Genomic DNA, 22,043 nt, shown 5'->3' with positions numbered 1-22,043 from the left:
ACGTCAAGACACTCGAGAACGAATACTGGGATAAGGATGTGCGTTTTGACATTGAAATTGATAAAGCGATTGTTCAGTTAAGTGATGCAAACAGTGACAGCAGTGACGTTTACACATCAGACTCTTCGGATGGAACAGTCAGTGCGGCGTTGAAGAACTGAGGTAGTGCTTGGAACGTCAGTGGTAAGTGGTCAATGTTTTCTGCTTTTCTCTACCTGCTGTGCAAGGTCGCCGTATCTGCTTATACCCCCTCCTCATCCACCCGACCCCCCACACGTGTTGCAGTCAACACTCCTCATGTGTGACGTAGCTCAAGCTCGGAGTTATATTGCGCCAGTGTAAACTGCGTCACCAACTGAAAATTCTGTTATGTTGGAAAAGCAGGAAACAAATTTTTAAACCTAAAAAGGATTGGTTTCACATCAATATTTGACAAATAAATCTCTTTGTAATATCTCTTGATGATTAAAACAAGTTGTAATAAGCTACTCTGGAGGGGGGGGGGGGAATACATAAAAGCTTTATTGTTTGAAATAGTGTATGATATCACAATGTGTTCACTCGATCACCATATGGCCCTTCAGAAACCTTTTACCGTGCACTGATCATGTGAAAGTCTAGGGATGGGGCGACCGAATCCAATATCCGCCGAATCCACCGAATCCTAGGGATTCGAAGGTTCGGCGGGTCTGATATAGGATTCGTCAAAGGATTCGGTTTTTACTATTTACGGGAAAAAAATACAGTAAAACTCGCTTACGAGGTCCCGCATGGTAGGTTTTTCCGTATAAAGCGTTTAAATTGCCCGAGGTCTCGTCATTTACGCCATTAAATGTGTGATATAAAGTCCGTTAAAATTTTTTCTGAAAATTCCTGTCTCAAATAATGGCACACGTAAATATGAAGAAAAGACAAATGAACAACTACATACGAAGAAATATGGATGATATACCATAACTACAGTACAAACCCAATAGTTATTTTAAGATAATTACCATAAAAAGAACTAAAGATTCTTTGTAGAATACCATAATTACTACAGAAGCATGATAGCTACCATATTTGCACTATAGTTACCGTAACAACTGAGATGTATATTTACCGTGATAGTAATGTATTATTTATTTATGACATATTAAATTAAAGAACATTGTTAAAAAAAAAAAAGGATGTTTAACTTTGATATGTACGGTTGGCACATGTTGCTAAGAAATAATGTGATCTGAAAGAATGCAGTACTACTACGAAAAGTGAAAATGGTACTCGTGGATTTTTAGGTTATGGCAGTCTCAGTTTTTCAGTAATATCGGCCGAAAATTAACGAGCGTACTGTATCGGAAGTCGGCAGAAATGCCGATTCAACTAAATATTGGCAAAATCGGCTTCTTCAATACAGCTCTACATTTAATGACATGAGTAGGCCTAAACATATTTCAGACTTCAGGATATTGAAAAAGACTTTAATTTCCATGTAGGTTTATTGTGTGTATGTTTTTTTGCAAGTATAAATTGAATGAAGTAAAATGTTTTTGTTTTTATTACTTTCAATTGATTAAACTTTAATGACCAGTTACAGATATTTATGACACTAATTTTGAGGTTAAGCAATTTTACTAAAGCATTCCAGCCAAGCAGGTTGCCAGCGAGAGACGCTTTCCTTTTGCTGGAAACACTATCTCCAACCGTAGAGCTAATTTAACTCCTGAACGTGCAGAACAAATTATTGTTCTGAATTATAGATTAAAGAACAGAATTTAATACTCTGTGACAATCTCTCTCAGAATTATTATGCTGAAAAGTGGAAATGTTGAAACAATGTGAATGTACTTTTCAAACAACATGATTTTTGGTGCTAAGTTTGTTGAAGCTCAGTAAGGACTCCAGAAAAATTGACAAGGGTGAAATTTTTCCAAATATATGTTACATTTACACAAACATATACTTGGTTTTGTTAGTTAGATGATGTCAGTTACTAATGAACCAATGGAAACAGGTAAGATTCAATGAAAAAAAATGTTATTTTTTTCTAGCAGTGCAAAATGTAAACACACACTGTAAATAGTAGGGGTGTGCGAATATTCGTAAACACGAATAGTTGCGAATAGTAACTGACGAACTATTCGCATTCGTAAGTCGAATAGCAAAATTTAAAATTGCGAATACCGTATGCCCGAATATAAGGCGACCTGCAGTTTCAGGAGGCCAAACAAATGTAAAAATAATTTTGGTAGAAATCAATGTGAAAATTCATTAGACATACATTTTGTGTTGATAAATCCTTTTTGCATTTATGTATACCGCATTTAACTTTCCGTTTCACAGCTACGTATTACTATTTAGTAGTGTGTTAAACGTAACAAAGCAAACAAAGGGCGCGGTTACACGGGAGTCTGAACTACTTCAGGTGAACATGTTCAGCTGTTGAGTGCGGTTACACACAGTCTGAACATGTTTCGTTCGAGGCCATTTCTCATTTAACTTAAACAGGTTGGCAAAGTAGTTCAGATCGACATATCTTCTACATTAGCCTCTGATTGGCTGGTTAGAATATAAACAGTCTTTTGCAGAAATTCTAGATGGAAAGTGTTTCTGGCACAAGTTCGAGTAATATTTTACCGAATGCAACAAAAAAACCAACAGATAATTATACATATTTTTTAATTTATCCTGACCTTAATTTTCTTAAAACTGAGATAGGTACTCTCGCTCAAAAAATAATAAAAAATAAGTTTAAAAATTTTACTGTGCATGTTTGAATTCCCGATTTGTAAAAAAATATTGAGCAATATGTAAACACATTTCATTTCTGCTGATAATGCTGTATAAACAAGTGAGAAAATCCCGCGTTTTCTGGATGCAATTAAAAAATAGAGATCAACAACACAGTCATTCGTTGACAGTAGACAATCGGTTTTAGAGCTAAACACACTTTTCAGCAACTACCGTGTAACCGCACACTTTCGCGTTTGTAAACGTGTTTACTTAAACATGTTCACCTGAAGTAGTTCAGGGTCCCGTGTAACCGCGCCCAAAGAATGCAGCTTGCCGGAACAAAACAAGTGGCTAGCTGCCATGGTGAATCATACGGCCATGAATAACTTCGGGGACGTGACCGCGAATATTTTTCCATATTACTCTCTGACAGAGAGTCTCTGGCCTATGAAGTTTAAAGAATAATCTAAGATAATTATGTTGTTTGAGAGGTTTTTACATAAATAAAGAGTGGATTACTGTGAAATTATTAAAATAGCTTTTGAAGCAACGTACCAAATTCCTGTAAATATGGCGTCTTCGTGCGTGTTCGGCAATGTTCGTTTTACAACAAAGAAATATTGTGGAAAGATTTGGCAGCCATGAATTTCCAAACATTACTTCCGAAATGTTTTGTAAACGTAAACAATCGTTCTGAAAATAGCTGTGATATTGTAGTACAAATTTTCCGTTAAAAATCTGAAATTAAATTAACGTCAATGTTAACACGCGATTGTACACAAAGTACAAATATGATATGTGTAATAAAATGTTTCCATTTTGAGATGCTTCAACATTCACATTTTTACTTAAGAACAAATATTTTAATTTTCAACGTTAAACACTTGTGAATTACTGCAATATTGGGTGGATTTATCGTTTTCCCCGTGTGAGCTAACGAAGTTTTTGTTAATCTAAAAATCGTGAACATTTTGTTTCAAAATGTTTCTACTGTAGATTTCAGCTTGGAACTAATGTTTGCGGTGCTGACGTCTTGGGTGCGAAAATAAGGCGACTTCCAATTTTCTCATTTCTCGTTTATGTAAAAATGGTCGCCTTATATTCGGACCAATATTTGCATCATATATAAAATAGATAACAATTATTAAATATTATTATATATGAAATAAAAATTCATGTCCTCAATAACTCTTAAAATTCTAAGTGAACTTTTTTTTTGTGGTTTCATTCACAGAAAATATCTTGTATAAACTAAATAGATAAAAACCCGCCATTGTTCAGTGTAGTAACATTATATATATATATATATATATATATATATATATATATATATATATATATTACAACTATTCGACTTCGAAACTATTCGCATTCTATTCGAAAATTTTACTATTCGATTCGAAATTATTCGACCATCAAAATCCACTATTCGCACACCCCTAGAAATAGTTACCCAAAATTAATAAGCCCACTTCATTTTAATACTTTATTCAAACATGATACTAAGTTTAAGATAAAAATAATTTCCCAAAAGTGTAACTGTACCACAAAAGCTCGAGCTCAGCTCGAAGTAAAATTCTTAGGCTCGCAGACCTCTAGCTTATTTATAGAAAAAATCCTAACCGCTAATCTGTACTAAAACTGAAATTTCTCAAGAAAAAATTGTTGTCTTTATATACACTTATACCAGAAATGTACCAAACTACATGTGATAAAGTCAAGGGACTTTTAGTGCAAGCAGAATACATCTCACTTACATTAGATATGTGGACATCATCTATTAAAAGATTCGGGTTTGGGTTCGAGATTCGGCAATTCCAGTCGAGGATTCGAGTTAGGATTCGGATTCGAGGAAATCAGGATTCGCCCCATCCCTATGTGAAACTGTTGCAAATACAGTAGAACCCCGATTATCCGTGTTAATGAAGGAGACGAGTGAGTCGGATAATCGAAAATCGCGGTTAGCCGAGTCATGCTTGCCTCAAAGGTCATTAGCCCACAGACAGCCATCTGTGGACATTCGGAGATTACATATATACACATGCTTTGTGTGCGTGTGCGTTGTTGACATAGAAGCGGACTGCTTAGTGCTGGGCAGCAGTGGTTTTTAAGTCTTTTGTGTGCGGAGACGTGGGCACGCGAGTCGTTGTTGCACCGAGGTGTGTGACTAGCCGCCCGCCAGTCCGAGGGCCCAAGACAGCTGATAGCTGCCAAGGTCACGCATTCTTTTCATCGCCCGTAAGCGACGCTGCCACACTTAGCTCATTGCTCTGTTGTCAGTAACACCATCGGGCTGGTTATTGTTTTACAGAACGACTGCCTTCAAAATTCTTTTCGAGATAAGATTTTTCATACCAGTGCATTGAGACTTGATTTGATGGTTTTGAAACGGTGTCTCTGTCTCGTATAATTCACGGTGTTTTTATCACCCTTTATTTATATGAATTTTAAATGTTAGATTTTTTATTTTTAGCTTGCTGAACGTGGAATTAGTGCAAAAACGGCCTATTATGACTTAGTGTTGCAGATGGGTCGGAAATCTTATAACGACCCTAATCTCAGGAACCGTGAGGGGTCGTTATATCTGTTCTCCTTTCACTCTTAGCTGAGTTTTGAATAAACAAACACCGTCGTATCACTGCGCCGCGTCAGCAAGTGATAGGCTGAATTTATCTTGCGTGCCAAGCACTAGTTGCAACACACACACTTCCGTACAGTCGGTGCTCATAAAATAACGGAGAAGTAATATAACAGGAAAATGGTTCTTCTGTCAAGCCTAGTTTTTTTAAAAAAATTTACGTCTGCTGTGATAAAATTACGCCACTTAATGGTACACCCTCCGACCTTTTCTGTTGAAACCATTCAAACAAACAAGTGTCCAAGCTGCTAAATGTGGATTCTTTCATCGTCTTGCGTTTATTTAATCCACTTGAAGTGTCAGCCTGTGAAGCAAACTGAAGGATTTTTTCGCGATTTTTTATGATGTCGCGCACTGTTGTGTTACCGACATTAAACTCAGTCGCAAGTTTGCAATCGTTTCTCCACTCTGAAATCTTTCTATAATTTTTGTTTTGCTGTCGATGGACAGTACCACTCGCTTTCTTTTCTGTTCATTTGATGACATGATGAAATGTTGCGCTCAACACTTCCGCACAACACAACGGTATAATCCGTCGGAATGCAGATCACTGTTACAATACATAAAATTATCACCACCTTCACGCTTCAACAACGTACACTAATGGAATGGACTGTCTCCATGCGCCGGGTAAACTCTGTGGCACGGCGCCGTGCTGCGCGCGGGAGTGTACAGTCCGGTCATGCGGACGTGGCATCGCGCACCAGTGTATAATCTATTCACGTAACATGGAACACAAAAATATTATGTACATACGTATGTATGTACTAGTATTTTTTTTAAACTTTCTGTGTATATAAACATAACTGAGTCAAAGTACTTTGACCAACATACATTTTGCAAAGTATTTTAACATTTACATACATTTTGAATCATTGGTTATATGTAACTAAAAAATTGGACTTGATGGACATAAATCGCGGTTAATCCGCGAATCGGATGATCGAGTCGCGGATAATCGGGGTTCTACTGTATAAATATATTGTTACAAGGACACTAGCAAGTAATTAGGTCATATAATTAGTAATTAGGTAAAGAAATTTGAATCTCTTTTTCCAAAACTCATTATATATTATAAACAAATTTAGGAACTAAAAATGCCTACAGCACAGTAGCACAATCTGGTGGATTAAGTTAACAAACACCTGAATCCACCCGAAAAAAAAACCAAACGCAAGAAGATCAGTTGGTGCCTGATTACAGAATGTGCATCTCAAACAATGATGGATTGAAGAGAGCTGACTGTATGACAAAACTACGTGTCTGCACAAATAAAGGCTTCTTTTACAGATACTGGAACCAGAATAAACAAGGGAACTTACCAAGGCCTCATTGGCAAGTCGGATCTCCTCCTGGTACTGCATGAGCCTCTGCTCCATGGCCGCCCGGTCCCTCTCCGCAGCTTCCCGCAACTGCTTCTCCCGTGCCAGCTTGTTGCGCTCTATCTGCCGCCTGGAACAACCAACACCGCATCACACTTCACTACATGAGCTGCCACATGCTACAGTTTGAGGCCCCCAGTGACCGTCATTGCAAGATACAAAGGAAATTTGTTTAAGCATTATAACTAACTTTGTTTCTTCAGGTACCTGTTGAACCTATTTCGGGACCGTCAATTAAATTTTGTAACTTATTTCTTTTATCGCATTATCTTTTTGATATTTAACAAGAAGAATTTAACATAATACAAAATGAATCTACTGACATGATTTCAATTTTGCCCACAAGGAAGAGCAGAGAGTATGTTTGGGCTTGAGCCTTGTAACGAGTCTTGTTCGTACGATTATATCAAGTTATGCAGAGATCAGGTCTCTTGTAGGGTATGGCGACTTGGACATACTTGATAACATGGTTATATAAGTAATCTGGATATATATTTTATGGCAAGAGGTTGTGGAGAATAAATTTGTAAAAGAAACTCCACAGTTACCATATTTTGAGGAAAACAGTATCTCTCATTTTGATATTTGTCATAAATTTTGTTGTAAATAATTTTCAAGAGGTTAATTTGCTGCCACATTTTGCAAGTGTTTGATCATACGTTAATGAAGCTGTTGAAAGGCATGCGTAACATATATATACTCATTGAACTCTCTTTGTATACTAATGAAATTTGTGTTAAAATTATTGCAGTACCTAAGCCGTTTGATTATTAAATATTCTAGTCATCCTGCACAAGTGACAGTCTGAATGCTATGTGTAATCTTAAAATGTCTAATAACTCACGTGGAATTTATATACGTACCCTGGAGTAAATACAACATGTGTGCACTGTCACAAGGTTGAAGTAGTAACAAAGCTGCGCTCTGGCTAATGTGAGCTTATTTTTTATACCCTAAGGATTTTGAATGTATTTATCATATACTTTTTTACATGACAATTGAGATGCAACTGTTCTAAATTAAATGTAAACTATATGTTTTTTCCACAATTATCTTGGTTGTGTAGATGGGCCTTTTTGCCCCTGATCCAATCTATTAATTTGAGATGTGGCTAACTTTGCTGAGTAATTAAAAATTATTGCCTGCTTTGAATAAATTGTTTAAAGTCTGAAGAAATACTTACTTTTGGATTTACTATACTATGCTAATTAATTTCTCAAACACACCCTTGACCCGTCTTCTCTCAGTATTAGAACAGAGTATGTTTACGTGCTGATTAATTTTCTCTCCTCAATCTTGCAGGATTTTGGAAGCTGCCTGGAAGCGTGACAATCCAAGCAGGTATCACTATTATGTGGAATATGATGATATGAATCTTTGAATATCAAAGAGAAAGATTCAAAGAAAAATATTAGAAGAAATAAAAAAATAAAAATTAACACTTAGAACATCTTAAGTTTACTAGGTCAATTTTTTCTTCCTGCCTATCCTGTTACCACTGCCCAAGATATTTTAATTTAGCATGTACTTATATAAATTAAATTACAGTATTTATTGATTCTGGAAACTTATTCTGCGTGCCATGTTCAGTTGGCTCTTTGTTTTCTCTTTTTGCATACCTCAGAGTGTTATTCAGGGGTAGGCCTGGCAACAAACAACCTGCCTTAAGCACATGCAAGGGAAAGGGTACAAATAAACTAAGTGACGCTGCTTGAAAATAGAGCGTGTAGTTTTTCAACTATCCTTTTATTGTCTTATATCCTCTAATGATCTTATGATTTGAAAATTATGGTTTCAAATGTGAAACTAGATAACTTTTTTATTAATGAAAAAGCCATCTAAGATTAAGCTAGTTTTGTTTTTTGTTTTTAATAAGTAGGCTACATTCAATCAATTTCGATGTTGTGCGTCATAATTTTTTTGACGTGAAACTTTTTTGGGCTAGATGGGAGTAAAATTTTAAGGCCAAATTTTAATGCAATGTTTTCGTGAAACATTGTGAAATGATTTCTGACGCTAATAGGTTGCGGACAGTGCAGAGAACTCGTCGGGACTCATTTCCTTGAGCGGGCTTCATGTGGTGACATGCGGCTCAGGTTGAACCTTACCATGCTGCAGGGATAGGCGGGTCGCAGCGGTAGAAACCCACTGGCGCCTGATGCCAGCCAACTTGCTGGCATCTCTTAAGGGAGTATTTGAGCACAAGGCAACACAACAGGGTTTGAGCTTATTGTTGTGCACCAAGCCACAGGCCATATTCACAATAAAGTTGTGTTTTTTCAATCATTATTTTAATTAGTTGGTGTGAATCAATATTGTTAAAGTGTTGTATAAGTATTGTTTTAGCTGTTTAACTAAATATTTTTTCCTGGTATAAAGCTTTCACGCTTTAGCTTGAAACGGTAATTAATTGTAATAAATTATTATTTCATTTACTAAATCACACACTGTATTATAATTACGAGCCCACAAGAATGTAATTATGTATGTTAAGTCCCATTAAGAATAATAAGCTAGTTAAAAAAAGTTCAAACAAATCCTGTGCATGAAATATTGTTTTTATTTTCACTTTGTGGCAATATGGTTACGAATTACAGTGAGGTAGGTCCGTGCTGTTTAATTTTCGCGTCGTGGAGAGACGGTCATGTGTTTGTTCACTCATTCCACTGCAGAACATTATCAATGCCTATGAATGCCTTGTAGTATATCTATGTAGCCTATTGGCAGAATCTAGCAGAATGATAAGGTGATTATTTGAAGGACCACAAAATCAGTTAATTAGAATGCTCGATTACATTTAACATATACAGTATACAAAATTAAATAAAAACTAATTTATTATTATCTATTTAGCTTTACTAAACAAATATTCTTTATAGTGTATTTCAACAGTCATTAATAATTTTTTGTTGATTAATCAATAATATTTGATATCCTGATCTGTTATTTTGAGGTAGTAATTTTGTTGATTCGTGTTTATTTATTTATTTCTATCTTAATCAAATTCCTAATAAATACAAAAACGTTAGGTTTCTTAAATACTTGAAAAAGAAATGAAAGCAAAAAAAACAGCATGTTATCTTGTCATTAAATTGTATAAATGATTTTGGTGAGTAATACCAAGTAATATTATAAATTTGGTTGAGAATAAAATTTACCTAAGTTGATTTACTTGTCTGTCAGCTGTGTTGTTACAAGAGAGAAGGCACATCCCAGAACTTTTTGCCATTACCCAATTCTATGTTCTATGTGTAGTGCTAACTGACAGTTACCTAAATGACGTTTCACATCAAGGTAAGACTTGGTGACAGCAACAGAAACTTGCTTCCAATTCCGGAAAAGGAACAGATCACCGTTATTTCTCAAAAGAGAGCAACCGGGGAATGGTTAACGAGTCTATATTTTTATTAACTGTCATATTTTACCACGCACAGCACTTTGATATCAATTATCTGTGGGTTTACAGGTGTTGCTTTGTTAACTAGATAGTTTCTTTACAAAGAAACAAATTCCATGCCTGGAGGAAAGTTAAATATTGCATATAAAGCAAAATGAAACACTGCAATTTGAGACCTTACTTGTATTGCTTCTGTTAGGTAAAAAGAAATCTATTCACTTTTTTTTTACTCTGAATTTAAAGTTATACATACTTGAAGCTTCGCAGATGTCTAGTTGCAGCATAAATCGTTGGCCCAGCAACACCACTCTGTAGAAATAATGTGACAGCGCCACCGAAAATTTTTATTCTGCTTAGTCTTGTTTTCTGCATCATGGATTTAAGGGTGACATACAAGCTTATTTATTTTTTATCAGCATTATAAATTAGTTCCTGTACTATCGATCACTCATTTTAATTTGAATAACATTTTCCTGAATGCATAACCTTAACAGAATGGGACTGTTGAGTGAGGAGGGAGGTGGCTGCTTGTGGAACAAGAAGGGTGGACAGATGCATGAGCTCTGACAGGACAGCCGTTGCACCCACAGACATCTCTGTCTGAGTGGGATGTTATTGTAAGGCACTGAAAAAAACATTTTTTAACGTTAATGTGGTTATAAAATTAAAATACTTAGGTCAGCATTATAAATTAAACTCCCCAAAAGTTTTAAGCCATGAAGAAAAACACAGCCTCTGAGACATAAAGTCAAGTAGACACAACAGGAGAGGAAGAGGAGGGGTGCAAGGTCGTGGTGGCTGTGCGAGGGAGTGGAGGGTAGTTCTTTGTCCTAGCAGCAAACCAGATATGACCGAGGGTAGTGTCGCCACACCACCAGCCGGCCAGCTTGGCTTTGCTCACTGCCGGCTAGCATTCATGAGGTGGTCAGTTTGAGGCAGTGTTGCACATCATACTGCTGAACTATGGGATCATGAATACTGCCACATTTACATATTAACTGAACATTTAGTAAATGTTTATAAAAACCATTTCTTAAATAATCTTTTAAACAAAGACACATACCTGCCAACTTTTTAGTTTGGTCATCAAGAAAACTTTTAAATTGGGAAAATGTATCGTAAATCAAATGCGGCGAATTTTTACATGCTTTATGTGCAATTATTTTCCATTTTTCTATTTCCTTTGGTTTCTGCTAATTTTCTAATGACATGAAGGGCATATCGATGGCCTAGAATGAAAACCTCATACAGCCAATATTGTAAATGTACTGGGAAACTAAACCTATCCAGAATGTGCCAATTTACACAGCATGCATATGAAAAGCAAAATGATCAAGTACAAAACAAAAGCAATAGTATTCACTAAACAAGATTACTTAAAGACATACCTTGCTATATCACATGTTTGTTACATATTTCAGTCATCGCCTGATTATCATCCTTGATGCAATTTTAAGACTTTGAATGTGCAGCAGTTGCCTGATTTGCTTTACCTAATAAATCTGAGGTAAACCTTTGTTCATAACAAACACAATTCCTTGATTTCAACACAGAAATAGACTGCAAAGTTTCAGATGACATGGACGGCCAAAATTGGTTTTTTTTTTTACCATACTGAAAATGCACTCACATTCTGAATTACTGTGGAAAGCACGTTTTTCCTATGCTTAGGACACTTAACATGTGTAGTTATGTCGGACCTACTTCCATGAGCAATACTAAAATCACACTGGCACACTGTGCAAAACACAAAAGTTTCTCCTTTTTTCGATTTCAGAATACACAGGAATTCGTTGTTATACGCAGCACGGTAAGTCTGAATATATTTCTTCTTGGCTAGCTTACTCATGGTTCCCACCACGTAGATACACACAAAAAAAAAACGGTTGCACAGCACTACATTGGAACTACGAACAATAGTCAGCCATTTTGGACATAATATAAGGAACAAGGAACAGTCCAAGGAGGTAGGGCTGACGTCACAATTGTGGTCCGTTCCTCCGTTTAAGGAAGCACTTTTTCGTTGCGGAAAGTAAAAAACGACTGTAGACCGTCCAGTCCAAACCATATACAAATAACTATCTCTTGTTTTGTTTTCATTACGCCTTCCGTCGGTGCGTCGGTAACATGGCCGGTAAAGTAAAAGTTGGCAGGTATACATGGCCGGTACAGTGAATGGTAATAAACCACCACACAAAAATTAATCCGTAAGATATTAAAGACGTCTGTAAAACCGTAAAAAAAATTACAATCCGTAAAACTTACGGACAATCCGTAAAAGTTGGCAGGTATGAAGACAAATATTTATATAAAAGTTGTCCACGTATTTTATTCCATTTTTCAGACACCCTTACCCATACCTAAGTATCACCTCAGAGCTGACTATCAGCCGATATTCAAAACCAGCATTGGGCATCAGAGCAGCCCTACTTTATAGTAGTGATGGGTCAAATCCTAATTCTCTTGGATCCGAATCTAAAATTTGAATCACAAAGAGTACTTTGAATACATCCCTCGAATATGAATCTAGGTATCAAGTAGAATATTTTGGGGAATAGTAAGGGGATAGGTATGAAAAAAAAAATTGACCTAGTAAACTTAAAAGAGGTTTTAAGTGTTAAATTTTTTTTAATTAACTTTATTTCCTTTTATATTTTTCTTAGAACCTTTTTTCCTCGAAAATAAAATCCCTCAAATACAAATGGGTTTGATGGTATTTGAGGATTTTATTGGCCCATTCCTACTTTATAGTGAATTTTTGTGCACGAATGCTTGTCGCATGGCGTGACAATTTACTCTGGCACCAACACAGCATGCACCATCACTCAATCACCTCCACTTCTCTTCCATGCACCATCACTTACTCACCTCGACTTCTCTTCCTTGGCTTGAGCCTTCATCTGCTGGACTTCCATGGAGTCCGGCTTCCTCCTCCGCATGAACAGGTCATGGTTGCCGATACACAAGTCCAGGATCTGCCACAACAACATTAGCTTGGTCCTTAGTTGTCCTGAATCTAGTAAATTTAGTAAATGGAGGATGCCAAAGAATGAAAGATGACTTTTATTTTTTAAATACAAAAAGATTTTAAAAAAGTGCATCTTAAAATCAAATACCTAAATTGGTAGTTCCAGTATAGGATTTTCCACCAGGTTACTAAAAAAAACTCTTGCTAGTTTTAAAACAAATACAATTAGGGTGAAAAGCAAAACCCACAAACAATTCATAATTTTTGTTGACCAAAACATGTGATATTTCCACACAGAAAAAAAAAATTATTGCACAACTTCCAATACTACCATTGTGACAGCTTCTCACCCTTAAAGTAAACCACCGCAATTTGGACACCTGCCTGGGAGCAGCCTTAAAAAATGCAAAACTTTAAAAATAAATTTTTCGTGAATTTGTAACTTTTGCACACACTGTTCTGATCAATAGATGTCCTTACAAACAAATTATTTAAAAACACTAAACAATTATTTAAGGAAGACAACAAATAGAAGAACCTTAACGAAAGTTAAGGAATAAACTTTTATTTGAAAAATAATTTTTGTAAAAGACAAACATTGGCTTTTGAGTACAATGATGAAACCAAATCTTGGATTACAGCCATAGCTAACTCTATAATGGAATATATATTGTACAAATCATTTACTAATATAGCTGAAATTAACTTTCACAAAATTACAAGAGCTGTAACTTTTCAAATAAATACATTACAAAAATATAAAAAAATGTATGGCCTGCAACACGTAAATTTATTTCATACTTCAAAAAATTAATATATAAAATCTTACTGAAGGGAACCGAATCTCCAATAAAAAAAAAAACTCTTAAAAGTTCTCATCGGCGCACAGTTTCTAACCTGAGCTCAGTGTTAAATTTTCATTTGAAATTTTCGCCAAAATAAAATCACACTAAAATTTATTTCTTAACAGAAACATAATTATTCCTCTTCACAAATTAATCAACCTTGCAACACAGTGGTGAAGCACTTCATGTGCCGCTACAGTCTAATTGGGAAACCTTCATCAGCTGACATAAGCTCGTGAACTTTCAAGGTCAATTCACAAACGACATGCGTTTCACTTAGTATTTGGTTTAGATGTTCTCTGTAAGAATTTTCGAGAATAATAACCAACAGCCAAACCTGGTTACTGGCCTAAAATAGCATGCTCTTGAGTGCATGTTTCTATTGACTTACGCCCCACAATGCACACCCGTAACAGGGCATGCTAGCTTCAACACAGTAGAACACAGTAGACTTCCTAAGACAACAGTTGTGATGTTTGGAGAACAGAGTTTATTTCCATACTCAGGCACAAACAGACTCTGTGGTGTTCAGAATAGTATCTGTTTTGTCAAATTGCATGGTTCGCCTCTGTGCATCTCTGTCGTCATCATGTTGTCCACAAATTCTGTTAAGTGTCGTTGTCCAAGGTCTCGTTTAGTCTTTATTTACTGTCCTTGTTGCTACTGTCTCATCATTGTTAGCCCACTATGTCCATCTGTGCTGCAATAATTTTTTGATTAATTCCTTCCACTGAATTTTATGTACTATGTATATAAATTTGTTTACATCAGTTGATTTAGGCTTGCTGTCTGTGTGTTTGCATATTCAATTTTTTTGTATATTTATCTTTTTTGTCCATTATTGAGTTTTCTTACGACATATAGTGTAACCAGCAATGGCGTATGTCCTCGAAACCATCTTAAATACATGCAATTGTTTACCCTTGGAACAAAAACAACTTTGTATAACTTAATAACTATATTTATGTTCTAAACAAATTCGTTTGCACTATAATTCCTATGTAATTTCTGGGGACTGTGAAAACACTTTGTATTAATGACAGTTTGGTATTAACAAGGTTTTTATTAATACATTTTCAATGTTCTTTAATGCCATGACAAACCGTTTAAAGAATAACAATAATCCTGGAAACTATGAACAAAATGATGATCCATACATCACACTCCGAGGCACTATCAAAATGGAATTCAGCCTTACGAGCCTAAAAAATACATGGCACATTAGCATTGCAAAGAAGACCGAACCCAGAAACAGTATGCATGAGACAGTTAAAGAGTTAGCAATATAAAATCAGCCTTAATCCAAACCATTTCATTAAAATTCCCTGAGCTAACATACCTACATTTCCCACACTATTCCCTGATTTTTTCCAAAATTCAAAATTCCCTGAAAATTGCAATTTTTTCCTGTTCTCTCTGATGGTGGACACCCTGACAAGCACGAATGCTCTGGTCTCTCGGGAACTCACGAGCTTGTTCATGCGGACTTTTTGGGAGAAGAACACAAAGTTGGGCGACGACTTCTCCACCGGTTTGATGATGAACTTCTTGTCGTCGAAGCTGATGTGTCGGATCTCGGACCAGGTGAAGGTCGTCTTAGGCGTCAACTTGTTCTCGCGCTCGTAGATGTTCAGGCCGAGGGCTGTCACGCCCAGCCACAGCTCTGTGTCTTTCTTGTTCTGCGAAATTGAATGAGAGCACAATATTATGGCAAGTTTTAAATCATGAGGACCAATTATAAAACAAAAAAATTTGTGTCCTTATTTGGTAATTTATTATCACCAAGGTCATCATTAGCGACTGTAATACACAAAACAAAACACGGATTTAAAAAAATTCATGGCTTATGATAAAGAAAGAACCATCACAATATTTGTCTGGAGTAATTTTGAGAAACCATAGAATACTAAAATAAGGACAGTCAGGCCGGGATTCGAACCCACATCCACTGTCCAGGGTCTTATCAATGCACTACCTCACTCTTTATTTCAGGAAGTAACTGTTCCTGATATTTGACTGCACATGTGTACTCTCTTGAAAATCAACCAAAACACAAGGCACTGCCAAACACCATTCACCAAATATGTTATAATAATGGCAGTTATAATGGTTGAAATCTGTCAAATTACAATGACATGTACTGCACCAAAAAAAATTGTAAATTAGGTAAGTATATGTATTACTATATTATATTTTTATAAAAAAAATATCTGACCATTATAATCAAATAACTAACATGTGATAAATTTAAAATAAAACTTTTTAGTGACTATGTGGTGATAAAATACTAATTTTCCTTGCAGTTGCATTCCAATTTTTTAAATAAAGATTTTAATCAAATCTGTAGCACTAAAGGCAAGTAAATAGGATCAAACTTAAACTTTAAAATATTGCAAAAGTAAATACGTAGAAAAAATGCATAAAAGCTATTGCAAAAATTGAATAAAAATTAAAGTCACATATTCAACATTTGTAATCAAAAATTTATTTTTTTGAGATTTTGACCATATCTAATTATAATGTAAAAGACAGTAACACCACTAATCAATATCACTGTCAAGAAGTATTGCGGTACTGGTTATTATTGGTTTTATGTCTAACGCCACACATTCTGCATACAATTTAATTCACTAAGGATAGCAAGTATTGTACTATCCGTAATTAAATTAAAATTATTATCTTTATAATAACTACGCAAAGGTAGAAAAACTTCAACTAAAGGATGTCTTCAAATACCTGGAGAACAAGAAAGTGTTACACCACGTATCTTCATATCTTTGACTACTATTTTTCTAGTGTGAATGTATCCCCTACCAACAACTACAATCCTGTAATATCTGGTAGTAATGATTTTCCATTTCTGTGTCTATAACAGAGTCACTTCTACTTTGGGAATAAAATCCTTGAAATCCACAATGACAACAGGTCCAGATGGTGTTCCAATTTTCAGAATAAAAGGATGCTCTCTGGCTCCTGATCCCATCCTTCTGTTTATCTGCAGTAGCAGTATTAACAGTGGGTTTATCTTCAATAGCAGTATTAACAGTGGTGTTAACTCCAATAAATGGAAAATTTCAAAGTAATTTCTATACATAAGAAAGGCAGTAAACAAAATGTCATGAATTATAGACTCATATCTCTTCTAAATGGGTTTGCTAAAGATTTTGACAAAATAATACTAAAGGACCTTGACTCAAAAAACCTAAAAAAAATTGATTTTCTGAACGTCAAAATAGTTTCAGCATTGGCAAAACCACTACTACTACTAATCATATAACATTCATCAATCCAATTAATTATGAAGTGATAACACAAGGCCAAGTGAATGTTTGCTATTTTTATTTAGCGAAGACTTTCAAAGACAGAAAAACCACAAAATATTACTCAAAAAAAATGATCTAGTAACATAGTGTTACAAACGCAGGACCGCGACACGCTCCAGGTTCGGAGCTGGCTGGCAGCCCTGCACTGCCACTGGAGTCACAAGCCATACACTGACGTAAGGCATGCCACGCGTACCTGGCCGAATTACAAGGGTCCTCCCCGCGCATAGTCCTACTGCTGAACAGCCTTGGGAATTCCGCGGGCCGTCCCACGAAGTAGCGAGAATTGACGCCGCCCTTCTAGATTGTCCGGGCATCGCGTCAGCCCAGGATGATGCGCTCTTGTCGGATAGAGAAGGGGCGCCTCAAGTACTTAAGCAGCAACGCCGGCCTCCGCGGGAGTTCCGAGCAGATTCCGAGCCAAGGGAAGTACGACATCAGCGAAGAGGCTGAGAGACACTCCTCGCCCACCCAGGGGAGTGTGGCGCGACGCGGAGTTTGACTGGACCATGACAGTGCAAGGAATGAGTGGCGTGAGACTCTGTGTGTGGACAGGCACACAGTAAGAGGCGAACCACTGTTGAGCATAGCTCCAGTGAGAAGTGTGAACTGTGGGACTTAACAGACTTTGAGTAACTTGAGAATAAACATTTTTAAGTGCCAGTGATTTGTGATCGGACATTTTTAAGTACAATTATTTATTATTAATGTAAATATTAGTAATCAATAAATCTGTGAAAAAAAAATATAATTGTACTAACCCTTACGAACCCAGTCAAATAAATATGTTATGTTGTGTTTTTTAAGTATTTTAGCAGTTAATGTCATAAAAATTTTCATGTTCATGTCTTTGTTTCAGTAGCTGTATTTCTTGTAATTTTTATATATACATTTTTATTGCTTATTATCTTTTTTTGGCTTTTAAAGTAGAATTTTGCATTAATGTGTTTATTGCTGTTTTGTTCTTGTTTGTTTTTGTTTTGTCTTTATGTATTAGTGTTTTTTTTTGCTTACCATTCAAGGCTATAACTATAAGCCGTAGGTAGGCATGCAAAAAATCTTTAGAAATAAATACATAAATGAATAAATAAATAAAAAGGTTGTACTTTACGTGTATCATTTTTGTACGTCCATGAAATGACATTAAAAATAAATACTTGAGAAAGAATTGAGTGATTATATATAAGAAAAAATATAAGAAAATTCAAAATGTATTGAGTACAAATATTGCTAGTTAATGCTGTGAAGCCTTTTTTTTAACAGACTGGTTTCTTAAAATACAATAAAAATTGTAATCAGAAGGACTATGAAGTTTAGAGGGAAATAATCCTGAAAAAAAGCCATTATAAATTCAAAAATATATTATTTTTGTACTCTAAGACATGTTTTCAAGTCCTTCTCTAAGAGGGTGCTGTGATACTTTAATTAGTTCATCAGTAGTTTACCATTTCAACAAGCGGTTAGGTTGGGATAGGTACATCAAGACTACTAATACATAAGAATCAATAAGATAGCTACTGTAACTTCACGTATAACTATTTTATGTAATTTTAATATACCTAGCTAACCATTAACAAAAAATATTTTTTTGTATATTTAATATAACTATATTAAAACTCACAAACTATTCAAACAAATCTTAAGTATTTTTAATGTAGCTAACCTAGCCAAACATTCTTACCATTTGTAATGTATTTAACCTAACCAAGCCTAACCACTCTTTAAAAACTGAGGATAAGTTAGATTCGAATCTCAGATTCGAATCTAAAAAATTACCGGATCGTACCATAATTATCGTACACACCTTAAAAACCCGGAAATTCGTTCGTGCAACAACAGCCTAAGTCAATCCTTAAATTGATGTGTATAAAAAAGGAAAAAAAAAATTATATATGCATGGTCATGAACTTAGACATGTTAATAAAATGTTTGCAAGTCAGATCTTCAAAATTAAATAAAAATGTAAATGTTAATTTAGATAAAAAATTTTAGAAACAGAAATTCGAATTTGAAAACAAGCGTAATATTGATATATAAATATCAAAATAGACAACAAAAAATGTATAATAATTACAAATGTACAGGTAGCTCAATCCAGGTTCGTAGGTATGTTACGAAAACCCTCTGTATGTAACATATGTGTCACATGCGGGCTATATGACACCAGATTTTTACAGGAGACAGCCGAAAAAGAGAAAATGTGTCATTCTTGGCAACTGATGTACCTAACTACTTAAAAAAATATAATAATTACAAATAAACACGTAGCTCAACCCAGGTTCGTAGGTAAGTTACGAAAACCCTCCTGTATGTCACACATGTGTCACATGCGGGCTATATGACACCAGATTTTTACAGGAGCCAGCCGAAATAGAGAAAATGTGTCATTCTTGGCAACTGATGTACCTAACTACTTAAAAAAATATAATAATTACAAATGGACATGTAGCTCAATCCAGGTTCGTAGGTATGTTAAGAAAACCTTCATCTATGTCACACATTTGTCACATGCGGGCTATTTGACACCAGATTTATACAGGAGCCAGCCGAAATAGAGAAAATGTGTCATTCTTGGCAACTGATGTACCTAACTACTTAAAAAAAATAATTTCAAATGTACACGTAGCTCAATCCAGGTTCGTAGGTATGTTACGAAAACCCTCCTGTATGTCACACATGTGTCACATGCGGGCTATATGACACCAGATTTTTACAGGAGCCAGCCGAAATAGAGAAAATGTGTCATTCTTGGCAACTGATGTACCTAACTACTTAAAAAAATATAATAATTACAAATGTACATGTAGCTCAATCCAGGTTCGTAGGTATGTTAATAAAACCTTCTTCTATGTCACACATGTGTCACATGCGGGCTATATGACACCAGATTATTACAGGAGCCAGCCGAAATAGAGAAAAAGTGTCATTCTTGGCAACTGATGTACCTACCTTCTTAAAAAAGTATAATAATTACAAATGTACACGTAGCTCAATCCAGGTTCGCAGGTATGTTACGAAAACCCTCCTGTTTGTCAAATATGTGTCACATGCGGGCTATATGACACCAGATTTTTACAGGAGCCAGCCGAAATAGAGAAAATTGTCATTCTTGGCAACTGATGTACCTAACTACTTAAAAAAGTATAATAATTACAAATATACACGTAGCTCAATCCAGGTTCGTAGGTATGTTACGAAAACCCTCCTGTATGTCACACATGTGTCAAATGCGGGCTATATGACACCAGATTTTTAACAGGAGCCAGCCGAAATAGAGAAAATGTGTCATTCTTGGCAACTGATGTACCTACCTACTTAAAAAAGTATAATAATTACAAATGTACACGTAGCTCAATCCAGGTTCGTAGGTATGTTACGAAAACCCTCCTGTATGTCACATATGTGTCACTTGCCGGCTATATGACACCAGATTTTTACAGGAGACAGCCGAAATAGAGAAAATGTTTCATTCTTGGCAACTGATGTACCTACATACTTAAAAAAGTATAATAATTAAAAATGTACATGTAGCTCAATCCAGGTTCGTAGGTATGTTACGAAAACCCTCCTGTATGTCACATATGTGTCACTTGCGGGCTATATGACACCAGATTTTTACAGGAGCCAGCCGAAATAGAGAAAATGTGTCATTCTTGGCAACTGATGTACCTAACTACTTAAAAAAGTATAATAATTACAAATGTACACGTAGCTCAATCCAGGTTCGTAGGTACGTTAAGAAAACCTTCATCTATGTCACACATGTGTCACATGCGGGCTATATGACACCAGATTTTTACAGGAGCCAGCCGAAATAGAGAAAAAGTGTCATTCTTGGCAACTGATGTACCTAACTACTTAAAAAAATATAATAATTACAAATGTACATGTAGCTCAATCCAGGTTCGTAGGTATGTTAAGAAAACCTTCATCTATGTCACACATGTGTCACATGCGAGCTATATGACACCAGATTTTTACAGGAGCCAGCCGAAATAGAGAAAAAGTGTCATTCTTAGCAACTGATGTACCTACCTTCTTAAAAAAGTATAATAATTACAAATGTACACGTAGCTCAATCCAGGTACGTAGGTATGTTACGGAAACCCTCCTGTATGTCACATATGTGTCACATGCTGGCTATATGACACCAGATTTTTACAGAAGCCAGCCGAAATAGAGAAAATGTGTCATTCTTGGCAACTGATGTACCTAACTACTTAAAAAAATATAATAATTACAAATGTACATGTAGCTCAATCCAGGTTCGTAGATATGTTAAGAAAACCTTCATCTATGTCACACATGTGTCACATGCGGGCTATATGACACCAGATTTGTACAGGAGCCAGCCGAAATAGAGAAAAAGTGTCATTCTTAGCAACTGATGTACCTACCTTCTTAAAAAAGTATAATAATTACAAATGTACACGTAGCTCAATCCAGGTTCGTAGGTATGTTACGAAAACCCTCCTGTATGTCACATATGTGTCACATGCGGGCTATATGACACCAGATTTTTACAGGATACAGCCGAAATAGAGAAAAAGTGTCATTCTTGGCAACTGATGTACCTAACTACTTAAAAAAATATATTAATTACAAATGTACATGTAGCTCAATCCAGGTTCGTAGGTATGTTAAGAAAACCTTCATTAATGTCACACATGTGTCACATGCGGGCTATATGACACCAGAATTTTACAGGAGCCAGCCGAAATAGAGAAAAAGTGTCATTCTTGGCAACTGATGTACCTAACTACTTAAAAAAATATAAT

General features: G+C 35.6%; 1 protein-coding gene across 3 annotated transcripts in view; it reads right to left on the bottom strand.

Moving 5' to 3' along the window:
* The window catches only part of LOC134527662 (merlin), a 124,862-nt gene that overhangs the window by 45,781 nt on the left and 57,038 nt on the right, over nt 1-22,043 (bottom strand). For all 3 annotated transcript variants that reach the window (XM_063360536.1, XM_063360535.1, XM_063360534.1), the window contains 3 exons: nt 15,412-15,621; nt 12,998-13,104; nt 6,673-6,802 (listed from right to left, as the gene is read on the bottom strand). In XM_063360536.1, coding sequence (XP_063216606.1) covers nt 6,673-6,802; nt 12,998-13,104; nt 15,412-15,621 — 447 coding nt within the window. The remainder of the gene's footprint in view (nt 1-6,672; nt 6,803-12,997; nt 13,105-15,411; nt 15,622-22,043) is intronic.

The sequence above is a fragment of the Bacillus rossius genome, chromosome 1 (assembly GCF_032445375.1).
Source record: "Bacillus rossius redtenbacheri isolate Brsri chromosome 1, Brsri_v3, whole genome shotgun sequence".
Lineage (NCBI taxonomy): Eukaryota > Metazoa > Arthropoda > Insecta > Phasmatodea > Bacillidae > Bacillus > Bacillus rossius.
This window is presented reverse-complemented; position numbering and strand designations above follow the sequence as displayed.